At 38.8% G+C, this 14,601-nt stretch overlaps 1 protein-coding gene across 1 annotated transcript in view; it reads right to left on the bottom strand.

The window, feature by feature from the left end:
* The window catches only part of LOC149933398 (uncharacterized), a 32,410-nt gene extending 18,231 nt beyond the window's left edge, over positions 1 to 14,179 (bottom strand). Inside the window, exons 1-10 of the mRNA XM_090157288.1 lie at positions 14,128 to 14,179; positions 13,073 to 13,442; positions 12,211 to 12,347; positions 9,564 to 9,844; positions 8,611 to 8,746; positions 5,281 to 5,513; positions 3,259 to 3,453; positions 2,421 to 2,595; positions 945 to 1,107; positions 692 to 882 (exon numbers count right to left, since the gene is read on the bottom strand). Coding sequence (XP_090013414.1) covers positions 692 to 882; positions 945 to 1,107; positions 2,421 to 2,595; positions 3,259 to 3,453; positions 5,281 to 5,513; positions 8,611 to 8,746; positions 9,564 to 9,844; positions 12,211 to 12,347; positions 13,073 to 13,442; positions 14,128 to 14,179 — 1,933 coding nt within the window. The remainder of the gene's footprint in view (positions 1 to 691; positions 883 to 944; positions 1,108 to 2,420; positions 2,596 to 3,258; positions 3,454 to 5,280; positions 5,514 to 8,610; positions 8,747 to 9,563; positions 9,845 to 12,210; positions 12,348 to 13,072; positions 13,443 to 14,127) is intronic.
* Positions 14,180 to 14,601: the final 422 nt, after the last annotated feature.

Below are 14,601 nucleotides of genomic sequence, written 5' to 3'. Positions count from 1 at the left end.
AGACGTCAATGAAGCGAAGTTACATGAAGGCATTTTCCTTAATCCCGATTTTAAAATTTTGACCGCTACCAATAACCTAAAAGCTTTAGTATCGCCACCTAATGGTCTCTTTTACTATTAGATGGCACTTCTGAATAATACCCACAATTCAGTTGTGTCAATTATCGTGGGAAATGAAGGAGCTGAATGTATATTAGATTGAAAGGATCAAAGAATCATTTGAAAAACTCACACTGCTTAGGGTGGTAAAATTTAAAAAAACACTTGTTGAGGTTAACGGTAATAGTTAGTGTAGGGTGCTGTTGGATCGCGTGGCAAGAAGAGCTTGCCGCAACCCTCCTACGCATTGTAACCCGGCCACCTAAATTAATGCCTTTAAAAGTCACTTGATGACTTAGGCCTAAGGTGGTGCCTTGGGTATTAGCCTAGCTAATTATAAGCCGACCACCTGAATTAAAGGCATTAAATGTCGCTAGATGGCTGGGCCTAGGGTTGTGTCTTTGGTATTAAGCTAGCTGATTATTACCCATGACAGGTACCTCTATTTCGGAATTCTAGAGCTAGAAACGAGTAAAATCTAAACGATTCTGTATCATTTTAATTGGATTTTCAGAAGAATAATGCACTCAGTTTTCGGTTCAAGTTCAATGACTTGATTTACTTATGACTTTACTTTTAGAATTTTACTTACCACGTTCGTCACCGTTTTTGGAATGATAGAAATATTTGAGAACAGACTCGTACACTTTGAGAAACTGGGAGACAGCGCGATTGGTGTCCGAAACGGCCAAACCATTTCCTTTGAAGCCGACATCCTTCATGGACACGAATTTCTCGGCCGTTGGAATCAGTTGGTAAAGCCACGATCGGATTTCGTTAACCCTGGAGAGGTTTAAGCGCATTAAGTTTAGTCTTCGATTTAGCCTTCAAAACATGGCTCCTACTCTGATAGAGACACGGGATTCTGAAGGGGAAGTTGAGATAGGAAACCGTCCACTAACGAGGTCCAATCCAGACCAGAGTTCCCGAAATTGACGACCGCGAAGTTATCGAAAACGCTGGGGTCTCCTTCAATCTGACCGGCGTTCACTTCCAACAACAGACAACCTGCGATACCAGTTGTAATTTGTCAGTAACTTTCGCGACAGAACTTAAGCATAGGTCACACGAGCATCTAGAACTTAAGCTTAGGTCACACGAGCATCTAAAACTTTCAATATTTCATTTAAAACTAGCTGTTGAAAACTATTTCGATGTTAATTTACTCTATTTAAGTCTTAAACAACAACTCAAATTCATTTGTAATGTCCTGCTACTAATTTTTTGCCACAGTAGATTAGACGACGTTGAATAAGTGAAGGGGAACTGGAGATGTAAAGAGCTTTCCACAACTGCTGTAGTACCGTCCAATCATTTCATTCTTCTTCGACTGCCGTGGCTTATCGCAAAGGTTGGCCAAGTGCGTTAGAATTCATAACACGTGTGACTAAAAGTAGCGACGGTTCCCAAATTGTTTTAGTAAAAAATATTCTAATAACTCACAAACATTTTTTAGAGCAAAAGACAACGATATGATCTTACTATTATAGTAACCTTACCAAATTTTAATGGAGTATAACACTAGCAGGGAAGGTCAAACTTTCGTCCTAGCTTACTCGTGGTGCGACAGTCTAGAACGTGGTAGAAAATCTCGCTGCGAGCCTATATCTCCCAACAGGAATCCATAGCTCTACTTGGAATGCTTATCGCGGCAGATTTTCGTCTTGATGTGGCTGACGGCTTTTTTTACGTCACTATGTTAACTTAACATACAACAATGTAAGAGGGGAGCGCGCGCAAAGGGGATTTTTTCTCTCGTAGGCGGGACCAAAGCCGTCAGAGCGATCTTACCATACGCGATACGTAAGGAGCATTCCAAGTAGAGGTATGGATTCCTGCCCAACGATAGTTCTATATACCCCTTAATTGCAGCAGGATGGGGAATATCCTAAAGGCTGGTTTTCACTAAGGCAAAAACGCCACGACGGTGAACGTCGACGCGAAAAATTGCCGTTAGGCCTTATACAATATTTTTACGTTGACGCTCACCGCTGTGGCGTTTTTGCTCTAGTGAAAACCAGCCTTTAATTATATAAACTACACCTAGCAATATATTTTCAAAATTCAGAGGCTTTGCCAGACAACGGCCCACCAAATTAAATTGTAAACCGTTGCTACGTTTAATTCTGTGTGTTTTAACTACCCTTCGGATTCCTTTGGCTCTGCTTCGAGAACTAGCGCACACCAGTCGGTTTGGAACTTGTAATTTGAAATCCAGTTTTTAACCCAAGATGACAGAAGTCACAGAAATCGATTTCAAACTAGCTTTTTAGTGGGTTTTAGCTGCCATGTGACCGTGGTTAAATACTATTCAAATGTACCTCGATCGTACGAAGAGCAGTCCGCGCAGAAATCTCGAAAACCATGTGATTTGAACCACGAATGATTGGTCTCACCGTCAAGTAGAAGCCAATCCTTTTTAAGTGGCAAGTCCTCGTTTTCCGTTCCAGACCATCTCCATCTGGTATTCTTGTACTGGACCAACCAGTTTTCAAACTGACGGGTTAAAAATTAACGCCGCGATATCAGTACAATCATAAGTTTTTAATATACTAGCTCCCTATAAGTTAGAATCTTACATAGGCTGTGCGTTAACAGCGATTTCTCCCAAGACGTTGAAGTCGTGGCGTGTCGCCATCTGATGGCGATAAATCGAAATAATAGCTTGCCTGTGAAATCCGGTTTCGTTTCAACGACGGGATTGAAGCTCGTTAAGCTTAACGCGAGTTGTCGCGAAGAGATAAGATTTAAGCTACGAATGTTTTACCCGTTTATATAGTAATGAATAAAATATTCTTCCGAAATGTTGACACATTATAGTTGTTTCGTTTAAATTTCCCCCAAATCAAGGATTTCGCCAGCCAATAAACCCATCGCCGCCCGTGTCGTTAGGGCTAGCTCCGCTCAACGTGTTAGCTTCGCGCGCTTCTGTTCTACTCGTATCCACGGAGATAGCCGTTTCCGCTATCGTCGGAAGTTGAAGAACCTAAAACGATAGGGGAAAATGTGGCCACATGGAGTCACGTATACCGGTTCTGATTTTTATGGGAGAAATCGCTGTTAACGTTAGATCTATGGCGGATTCTAACTTATAGGGAGCTAGTATATTATAAACTTATGGTACAATAGCTTCTGAGAACTGCAATATTTCATTCTTACGTCTTTGAGCTTCCAGGACCCAGGGTAGATTTTCTCCAAGTTAATTCGGGGAGAGTGATCGCTACTGGTGGTTTCGTCTTCGGAATTACTCAAGGCCCGAAGTAAAACTCGACAACTCAAGGTCTTTCCCGAGGCTGGAGGACCCATTAAAAGAACCAGTCGATTGTCTAGTATTTTTCCGAACAATTCCATACACTATGAATGGTAAACTCAGAAATTAGTCAGTAGAGAGGTTAAGCAGGACAATCTAGAAGTTTGAACGACAACATATCGGGAGTAATAGTTAAGCGTTCTTTCACTTTGACTGCTAAAGAAAATATTTACCGTTACTATGGAATTTTAACACATTTTAGAAATATTTGCTAAACCCGGGTACATGACGAAAATAACAAGTGTTTAACTAATACTAAAACGCGCCTTCTGTATGACTGTGAGCATTGTCTAAAGACAAACATTTGTTTTCATGTACCCTGCTTTACTTTAAATGCGTCTTCTTCGCCTATTATATACAAGGCTTAGGAGCATTTTCAATTTAAACCGGTATTTGCGTTTGCTAAAACGCACGTTGCTAGAAAATGAACAAACGGCCATAATTATATCTGGATTTGCTGAGCAGGAAAATTATAATATTCAGTATGTTTATTTAAGAGATATTATACTAAGTTTCACATAAGCTCGACAGAAATGTGGCGTCGACTCCTAAGTATACACGCGAAAAGAAAACCGTGGATAATGAGAGCTCTGCTTAACCCGGCTTAACCTCTCTATTATTTTCCTTGTAAGAGTGTCAATTTTCTTTCTTCTAAGAGTTAAATTTTTACTGAGAACTTTTTCTATAATGACCAAGCACTTTACGTCCTTAGGTGTAATTCGTGCTCTTTGCCTCATCGGCATTGCCAGCTCGTGCATTTGTGATTATTTGATTAATTGATTTTAAGTTAAGCGAATTTCTCTCGCTAGAGACGCTTATATTTTTGGGTATGCCGTCAATAGATCTTTCTCTAAAGTAACTTGGTGTTTTGTTTAACGTCATTGGCGCTTTTTTTTTAATCTACGAGCTAGTTTTACAGCCTCCATATAAATTTCGAATTTTTTTAACGTGAGCGCGAAGACTCTACTAATAATACTATCTTCTGACGTAACAACGAAGACTGTACTAATAATACTATCTTCTGACGTAAGAACGAAGACTGTACTAATAATACTATCTTCTGACGTAAGAGCGAAGACTGTACTAATAATACTATCTTCTGACGTAAGAGCGAAGACTGTACTAGTAATTCTATCTTCTGACGTAAGAGCGAAGACTGTACTAGTAATACTATCTTCTGACGTAAAAGCAGAATTTTATATTTCTATTTTAATTTCATTTTCTAGAAACCTCTATTCTACGTCACTCCACACATACTTAAAAGCCGTTATTTAACATTGATGCACTTAAAGGGGAACGGTCAAGCTTTAACCAGTTAGATAGCCCTTTAGCCCATTAAAAACTAAAATTTATGGCGAAAACCGCATAAAAAAATATTGAGTGGTTAATTTTTAATAAAATAAAGAAATTTCGGGAAATTGAAAAGCGCGCGTCTGCCGCGACACCTGGTGAGAAGTCGGTGAGACAGAAAAACAACGTAAAAGCGCGCGCTGCTGAAGACGCAAAAAAATTGTTTTGCACGCGCGGCGCGTTCCAGTTATAAAAGACTTAAGCCTAAATTGCGCGATTTTAAAAGTTAGGATAGTTTGCAAATCGCTCATACGGGGTTAGGGGCGCTGGCGGCAGCCCCTAAGATGGCGGCGAAAATTCAAACCCAAACACCTAGCGTTATTTTTCGTTTCAACTTTTTGGGCCAAAAGCTATTTTTTTCAAGACAAAAAAGGTACGTGTTAGTATATTGAACGTCTTGTTAATCTTTTGATACGGAAATAAGGCCATATTTGAAAAAGCTTGGCCGTTCCCCTTTAAGTGAAACATAATTCATATAGACTTATGGTAAAATTAACAGTCGATCTCCAATAAAAAAATACCTTGTCGACGAAGGTGGATTTAGCTTCGACACGCATTTCAGCCAAAGCTTCTTTAATCCGGGATTTAAGGAGCCAGTCCGTATCGAAAATCCGTTCCAAATCCTTTTCGACGATCGGGAAGGCATCGGATAATAAAGCATTTAATTTCGGGGATGGTGTTTCGTTGAAATAAGAATATACGGCTCGTCTAATGGCGGTTTTCTCCACTTGAATCGTCGACATTTTTGAGGGTTCTAAGGAATATTTAAAATTATGATTTTAAAGAAAATGGTAATTTATTTTCTCTCGAATCTTTTACCAATATCGTTATCTAATTGGAAATTTTGAAGTTCACGAAGACTTCGATGAGCGATTTTTAAAAAACAACGAATGTGAGATATAATGCTTCTTTTTGGCACCTGAAACGGGTTCCATTCAAAATCACGAACGAAGCGAATGGTTAAAAAATGAACGTATTTAGAATGCTGAGAACATGCGAGTCTATCTTCCCGACCCCCGCTAACATGATCTACTACCTAAGATCCTCTCTAAAACGGAAAATAAAATTTCCCCAATTGTAAAGCGACATCTGGTAGTGGCCGTAAAAACGGTCTCTTATAATTCGAGGAAAAATAACATAATTTGTGCGGAGACACCTTATTTAGTTATTGCAACATTAATTAACACTTAGTTTAACGATTTATTTCATCATAAATAGCAAAATCGTTGGTAAATTTTCAATAGTAATAAATTAAATATATTAAAACAAGTTTTCCTAGAGATGGCGTTACTGTTTCAATTCGAATTATGTTCGTTCTCAGTAGCATAAATACGTTAATAAAGATATTTCTACATACAATTTCTTGTCCGAATTGACTAAGAATCTTAAGCATGTTTTGGCTAACTTCCGGCAAGTCTGCGGTGTAACCACGGGTTCTAAGCCGCGCCTCTAGAACCAACGTCCAATCGGGTTCACAAATACTCACCGTTCTCATCTAAGCGGATTTAAGCGATTAGTCTAGAAATAGTTTGTAAGATTGAAATATAAACTAACCTTGTTGATAGGTTCAATTTGAAGATTAAAACTACCGTTAGCGGAAATTAAAGTAAAACAAAAATTGGGGTGGACGGACAAGGTCCTTCCGTTGAAATCCAAAGTTGCCCAAGATTCTCGGTTATCCTAAAACGATTGAAATAAGTAAGCACTCTGGTAAGTTCATTCAAAAGAGACTGATACACATTTGTCAAGGGAGAAGATCGTTTGACCTAGGCCTCTAAGAGCAACAAACACAGCACCCAACAAAAGGAGAACGCAACCCGTCAAAAGTCATTTTTGTTTGGTTAGACGCTTTAGCGCCTGCTGCCGTCGGAACTTCGGAAGGGAAAATTCGGAAATTGTCTTTCCCCTTTCCGTAAAACGTTCAGCATGTTTGTTGCTCCTAGGTTTCACAAGGGTAACACCATTACTCCATTAGAGGTCAATTTTTGTGCATCCGAAGTCTTACCAGATGGCGCCAGCGTAGAAATTGCATGTTATCCAAAAACCGTGGAAGATTATAAATATAATAAAAATTAAAGACAACGAATTAACCTTTTCAGTTTACATAGAGCCACGTAGTGGCAAATGCGAGAAGCTCATGAACTGCTGGATTTTCGTCTTCGAAAATCCAGCAGTTCATGAGCTTCTCGCATGTAGTTGAGCTTTTATTAATAGTTTTACATTTTTTACACAAAACATCGTTAGAAGAGACACACGTAGTTCGTATTAAAAATTGGTAAGTATTTATTATCTACCCGAAAAACAGTTTAATTTGGCGCCATCTGGGATAAATAAAAGCATTAAAATTGGACCTCTAATGGCTTTGCTCCAAATATTTATTTCTCTGTAATAAAATTGTGAATAGTTCAAAATATAACTAATAGTTTGCATACCCCGTTTTGGGAGCGAGATTCCTGGATTTCTAAGGATCTGCTTACGTGCTTCAATTGGCCCAATAACGAATCGGACTCTTCTGATGATATTAAACAAAAATGAAAGATATTGAGAAACTCAAACAATGAGATCGTCCGAAAGAACCAGAAGTAAATGAACCGAAGTAATTGAAATAGGAATGAAGAGGTATTTTCAAATTTCAATACCGGTAGCAACTTAAGTTGAAGCTGATGTCCTAAAATTTCTTTAGAATGCACTAAGGAGCACGGGGTATTGGTGCTACTATTTATTAGTAAAATAATACGCTATGTGGAAATAGTAGAGTTTAGTCTTCGATTTATAATGCATAAAGTTCCATGTACAGGGTGTTTCAAAAGGTTATGCAAAAATTTTAAGGAGCTGTAGGGGGGTGAGTTGAGAAGTATGCCTGTTTTTTTCCATTTTTCCTACGATGAGTTAAAAGAGCGCCAGTGAGCTTCAAAGTGTAGCCTACTAGCCCCTGGAAGTAAGCTGCAACAAGCGCTAAACCAAGCTGCAGGGACTTTAAATACTGTTTAAAGAGATGAGATTTGATAAGGATTTTAAAATTTTAATGAGATTTGATCGTGATCGCCATTTTAATATTTTAATAATTTGACTTTTTCGAAAATCTATAGCTCTTTCGAGCTCGGTTCGCATTTAGCCATTTCTCTCATTATCTCATAACGATTCATGGCGCTTCAAACCGTTTCCGTCAAAGTTTCTAGACTTGAGAACCATGTTCGATCGTTTTTCCTATCACACGAACCCAAACCTTAATGTTCACATTTACCTGCCGCTTGGTTTGGCGCTTGTTGCAGCCTACTTCCAGGGGCTAGTAGGCCACACTTTGAAGCTCTCTGGCGCTCTTTAACTCATCGTAGGAAAATGGGGGAAAAAACAGGCATACTTCTCAACTCACCCCTACAACTCCTTAAAATTTTTGCATACTTTTTTGGAACACCCTGTAAATGGCGGATCAACTAGTTTCGACATTTCTGCCCATCATGTTGATCAGAAGCTAAGGTAAACTCCTATAGATAAGTTAAAAACAAGTCTTCGCTTGTTTTAGCTGACGATTTTTCGATTTAAGGAGCTTTTGGCTCGCTTGCCCACAACCCTGCTACCTGAATTAATGAAATTTAAGGTCGCTATAGCTAATTATTATTATAGCAAATACCTCCCACTACCAATAATTTCAGGCGATGTTTAAGCAGAATTTCTTCCCATAATTTATAAAAATGATCTGGATTTCATATTCTGGTATCCCCAAATATCGGATTTCGTGTGTCCCATTTGTATGTCGTCGGGCGACAAGTGGTCCAGTCTGTCCATTAAACGTCCCTGGTTCATTTACTTCCGATACTGCGTCATCAAATGATTTTATAATAAGGACTTACCGGTGGACAGCCCATTAGTCAGCTCGAATAAGAGCCAACTCCCGTCCATCATGATGGCCGTCATGTAATTCATGAATCGTTCCAAATCGTTCTTCTGACCGCAAGGAGCAAAATGGAAGCAGTCTCGTCCTAAAATCTATCATTGCGAGATTTACAAACCATAATTTCGGGTAAATACGTAACATCGAGTTGTAAGTCACACCCCCCAAAATAGCTCCAATAGAAACAGGTGTTATTAAACGTAGCTACGGTTCGCAGTTTTCATTGGTCGAAAATCCTCTCTCATCGACAAGTAATTTTTTCAAGCAATCAAGAGCCCGATAACGTTATCGGTAGCCAATGAAATTGGGAGCCGTTGCTCTAGAAACGGCTTGTAGTATAGTAGCCATTTTCTTACCTATACGGTAACATTCATACGGTAGTAGGAAAACTTCCACTGTTAATGCCAATTCTCTTACACCAAACTAATACCTTATACAGTAACATTCATACTGTAGTAGGAAAACTTCCACTATTAATGCCATTTTACTTTTTACTACACGCTTGTGTTCTTTTTTTCGAATCACTCCGTCTTTTCTTTGGTAGGAGGTTTTGTACTAAATAGTATGAATGATAAATAAGTGTGTATTTTTCTCACGGTTCTATCTAGGAGCAACAAACTCAGTACCCCACAAAAGGAGTAGTCAACCCGTCAAAAGTGGTGCATTTTCTTGTGTACATTTTTCATTTGTTAGACGCTTTAGCATGGAAAATTCGGAAAATGTCTTCCCCCTTTCCGTAAAACGTTCAGCTAGCGTGTTTAAAGGCTAGCTGCGTTCTCCTTGTGTTTGTTACTCCTAGGTTCTATGAACCTAGAAATTCAATCGGCCTACCAAAAAACGTATTTACCCGAAATTACGATATATGTTGGTAGAAAACAACTAAGATAAATAAATATTTTTAGATTAATGAACCTTAGCGGAATTGTCCACAATGAATCGTCCAAATGAAGAATGGGATATTTGCGGCCAGTCACGGCCTCTCCTCAGTTTCAAGGCCAACAGAACGGCCGCTTGCTTGCTCAATGGAGTTAGAAATGTTGAGGACACAGAAGGACCGACGTACGAGTAGCCGTAATCCTGTACAACATCCGCTACGACAACGGACATGTCCTCTACGTGACCGTTGCTGCTTATGGATACGAATTGAAGAGCGGATTTCCAGTGAAAATCCGCTTCCGAAACGTCGCCCAGTTCTGGCAAATTTTACAATAACTAAACATTCAAATTGCTATTCAATAGGCGTTTCAATAAAACCAATTCAGCAATTTGCTAGGAATTCATAACTGGTTTCTTTCGCCTGTTCTCGGTCTAAAACATTGAGTTGGGAATATTAATCTAGAGGTTCAATCAAAACGTCGGACTTCCGTATTTCGCGAAACAAGTTTTTAAAAAATAAGAATACTGCCGTCTGCTCCAGCGTGGGAAATAAGGCGGTGGCAGTGGGCAAATGACCAGTTTAAAAATTGGCCGCACTAGTTTATTTATTAAATCGGAGGGGGGCAAGGGGTCCAGTGGACCACTTAATTAATTCGAGGTGTTTTAATTTTTTAAGTGATTCTGCTTTAATATTTTTCAATTGGTAGGTCCACATGTTATATTATTAGTCTTTGGATTGGAAGATCTGTGTAACGGCGGCTACAGTTTGTCGATGTTTGTACACTCCAATTCGAATTAACTAGGACTGTAATTTAAAAAAAAAGCCTCGAGTAGAGTTATCGAGTATAATTGACTAGGGGCTGGTCTTATTCGAGTAATTAGGAAATGAAATTTAAGATTAATATAAACTAGCTTTCAATGCTGAAAAATTTTCCTTTAATTAAATGAACCACAATTTTCAGAACTTTAGTAACCTTATAGTGACTAGTGGGATATAAAAAGACTAGTATACTAGGCTAATAGCCTAATTATAGTAATTAATAGTAAAATAACCATAGAATATACTTTTTTTAATTTTTAATGTACCGTCTGTCCGTATATTGCTTAGGAAGTTAAGACTCCTAAGCTCTAACGCCGACCGACATCCGAATTCGTGAAGTGACACTCCAAACCAAAAGAAAAACTTAATAATATTGTTTGAAGAAAAACCACGCAGGCGCACTACATATTAAAAACCGTGATCCATCCCCAAGGTCATTCAAAGCTTTGTTGTTTTTACGCGTTGTAGGTACCGTTTATTATTTCCACCCCAAAAAATTTGCAAAAACTTTTTGGTCTCGATAATCGACAAGTGTTTTCCAATTACTTATTCGATGTAAAGTTCAAGTACTCGATTTCAAAAAATGCTGACTAATCGGTGATGTTCGAGTACTCGCACCATAGAAATAGAAATGAGACTAGAAGCAAGATTAAACTGTGGTGAGATGTACGAGTAAGAAGGCTGCCATGAGAGTGGAATCGCCCGTATTCTTTGTGGGAGCACGCCATCTATTTTAAAGAATTTAAAGTTATTTTTTTTTAATAGATGGCGCACTCCTGTGTGGATTAGTAGCGATTCCACTCTCATGGAAGCCTTCTAGCTTGCCCATTTCCCTTGAGATTACCGGATAGCGCAGTGGTTCTAGTCTCATTTCTATTTATATGACTCGCGCAGCCTTAGAATTCACCCTATTAAAAACCGTTAAAAGTTAAAACACGCTATTATAATTTAAAATAAAAACAACAGTATTTAAAAGCCAAGATACTTCATGGTTAAATTTTTTATTTATTTACATTGGCGAGCTTTCGGACCGAGGTCCCTTTTCAAGCCGAGAGTTACAATGTTGTTTTTATTTTAAATTCTAACGCCATGGTTTGTAAAACATTTAAAATTAATGACGCTATTATAATGTAGCAGACGACGTGCATTGGTCATGGTCCAGTTTATTTATTCTAGGCCAGGGGGTCACTGGTCACCTGTCCACTTTAAAAAAAATCCTTATTTCCCACCCTTGTCTGCTCCCAAATGACGAGAAAACTTTATCATTCTACCCGTGGCGCCGTCTATCTCTCAATGGTTCGTTCAAATAAGACGCGTTTTCCGGCAAAAAGATTTTTTTTCAAAAATAATGGATGGCGCTACGGGTCATATGATAACGTTTTCTCGTCATTTTAGAGGAGACGGCACATTCGTGATTTTCAAAAACTTGTTTCGCGGGGAGCATATTTGATTGGATCTCTAGATTAATATTCCCAACTCAATGGTCTAAAAGTGTACTTTTTTACCCTAGAACTTTTTATTCGTCTGTTCCGGGGTTGAGATTTACTCTGCTCTAACTCGGTCATGCCGCTAGCGGCGAAAATTTCTGCTTATATCCTCATTATGTTAGACCTAACGAAGATTTTTTGCGTTGACCTTCACTGTAGCGGCGTTTTAAAAATAAAAACCAATCATAAGAGCCCAAAAATTACGTTTAAAAAATGATTATGTCGAAGCTAGTATGGATTGTAATAGGCAACTCTGGCTAGCTAGTCTAATCTGGTAACCGACCGACCAACCGAAAATATTTTATGTTTTATCTAACTTTTGGCTAAGTAAATAGAGAGGGTGTTATTGAAGCGCTTATTTCCCCACCTTTATTACCGGATAAGATCGAACTGTAATATTGCGCTTGATAAAGAAGTCCTTCGGCTTTCAAAACAGATTGGTGTATTCCACCGTTAGATAGCGCCTCTCTCGTTCTCTCAATGAGAAAGGTTTGGACGCTGCTCAGTTCAAGACTAAAACGGAGTATCAATACATTATAAGTACTTTTATCATAAGTTTATAATTATATATCAGATAAGTGTGTCAGTTCCTTGTTTTCTTTGTGCTAAATTTTTTACTGAGAGCCATTTCAGACAAAGTCAATAGGCCTTATTCCGGTTCTTTGCCTCGTCGTCATGACAACGAGGCGTAAAACCGGCCCGGAATCATTTCTTTTTTAAAGTGAATATTCCTCTAACGCGTTCTTTGTGGAAAACCCCAACAATCCATTTTAGTTATGCAATGCCAAAAAATGTCAATATTGAAGGGTGACAGTCAGAAATTGAGGATCTTGCTTAAAACCGAGACCTCTAGGGGCTCGTTTTGGAAGCTAGAGGGGAGATTAATTCCACAGAGACGGTATTGGCTTCCCATAGTGTTACGCCCTTTTCGTAAAACTTTTATATAAGGTAATCAAATGTGGTTAATAAATTCAAATTAATAGCCTTACGGCTTCAAAAAGGTTTGCATAAGACATTGCCACTTTGGGTAATGTAAACTTCTAATTTCTAGTAAAAATCCCTGGGAAAATATAATTTTTTTTTTGCGTTGGCCGTCCCAATTATTTCCATAATATAACATAGGCAAATACATGAAAATCGGCTTAGGGAGAGGATGGAGATCATTACTAAAGGTTATATTCCCTTTAAGGCACGTAGTATTCTAGCTAAGGCGTTATTATTTCGACTAACTGACTTACTTCCGAACATAATTATAGACTAATGCTTTTAAGAAATGAAAGAAAATAAAGCCTAACTTCAACTCCTCCAGTTTATCTTTCCTTCCGGTCTCCAAGCAGCGATTGATCTTATCAGTCCACCACAGACCGCCAATGACGATAACGCCTTGAACGGGGCAGCTTTCCGTGTCCATGGCAGATATCACGAAATTGACGAAATCTGACGTATCCCTGAGTTCGTTAATTCCTCGGCAGATAGCGCGTTTTAGGTAACGACCGGTAGATAGCTGCAAAGATGACAACCACTGAGATAGAGTGGGCGCGTTGGCTGGAGCGTCCGGGATGGTCAAGCTCTCGTCTTCCGCGTGAATACGCAACGACCAGGCGTTGGCTAATTTGGGAAGAGATTCTTACTTGTAAAAATCTCTAAAGAAATTCTAAAAAAACTTTAGATCTTTAAAGACTTTAAACCTTAGGCTTTGGTTCAAATCAATAACTTATGCAATTGCACTATTTTTAACGTGATTTAATGATCAACTATACTCAGTTAAATTCATTTTATATTGCGTCTAGTTTCCGAAGCCTACGTCTTCCAATTTCAAGTTTTACTAGGCGGTGGCCACGGCTGGAAAAAAATCTGTATTATTTTACGTATAATTTCTTATCATTTAGGCACAACCCACGATAAAATATCTTATGTGTAAGGGGAACTTGTAGCTGAGTGTGCACAATAACTTACACGTTTTTCAAGGTGTTGTATATAGATAAGATATAGACAAGATAAGCATAGTTCTCACTATTCAGATAAGATAAGCATAGTTCTCAATGTTTAGCCAGGGGGCGCTAGGAGTGTATTAAATTGTAATAATAATAATCAGCTAGGCTAATACCCAAGGCACCACCTTAGGCCTAAGTCATCATGCGACTTTTGAAGCCCTTAATTCAGGTGGCCGGGTTACAATGCGTAGGAGGGTGGTGGCAAGCCCTGCATGCCACGAGATCGAGCCAACAGCTCCCTACACTAACTATTACCGTTAACAGGTCCTAGCTAGCTAGAGGGCACTCTCTCACCTCACCATGACTTACGATGTAATATTGTATATAAGTTTTAATCCTTAATAAACGCATTATAAATCTTTAAAGTAATGAGTATAAATTGGTTAAAGTATGTCCCACGAACACGACAAATAAATGGCGACGGGGATGGGATACCAATGAGTTATCAAAGGTTTAGCTACGAAGTTTCTACCGCAGACTGGAATAAAGAGGAGGAGTTCTAAAGCCCAAGGAAGTTTTGAAGCAATAGTTTCAGCAGCCAAAGAAGTCCCACATCCACAAGGAATGATGGCAACTCTAGGACGACTAGATGCTTTTGATGCAAGCAAAGAACCATGGATTCAGTACTCAGAGAGACTGGAGGCATATTTTCTCGTCAATGACATCACAGATGTAGCGAAGCAAAGGGCAGTACTCATGACAATCCTCGACCCAAAAACATATGCACTTCTCCGTAACCTGATATTACCAACACCTATGAAGGACAAAACGTA

The sequence above is a fragment of the Leiobunum rupestre genome, chromosome 8 (assembly GCF_980474605.1).
Source record: "Leiobunum rupestre chromosome 8, qqLeiRupe1.1.hap1, whole genome shotgun sequence".
In the NCBI taxonomy this organism is placed as follows: Eukaryota; Metazoa; Arthropoda; class Arachnida; order Opiliones; family Sclerosomatidae; genus Leiobunum; species Leiobunum rupestre.
The sequence above is the reverse complement of the archived record's forward strand: the minus strand, read 5'-3'. Positions and strand labels throughout refer to the sequence as shown.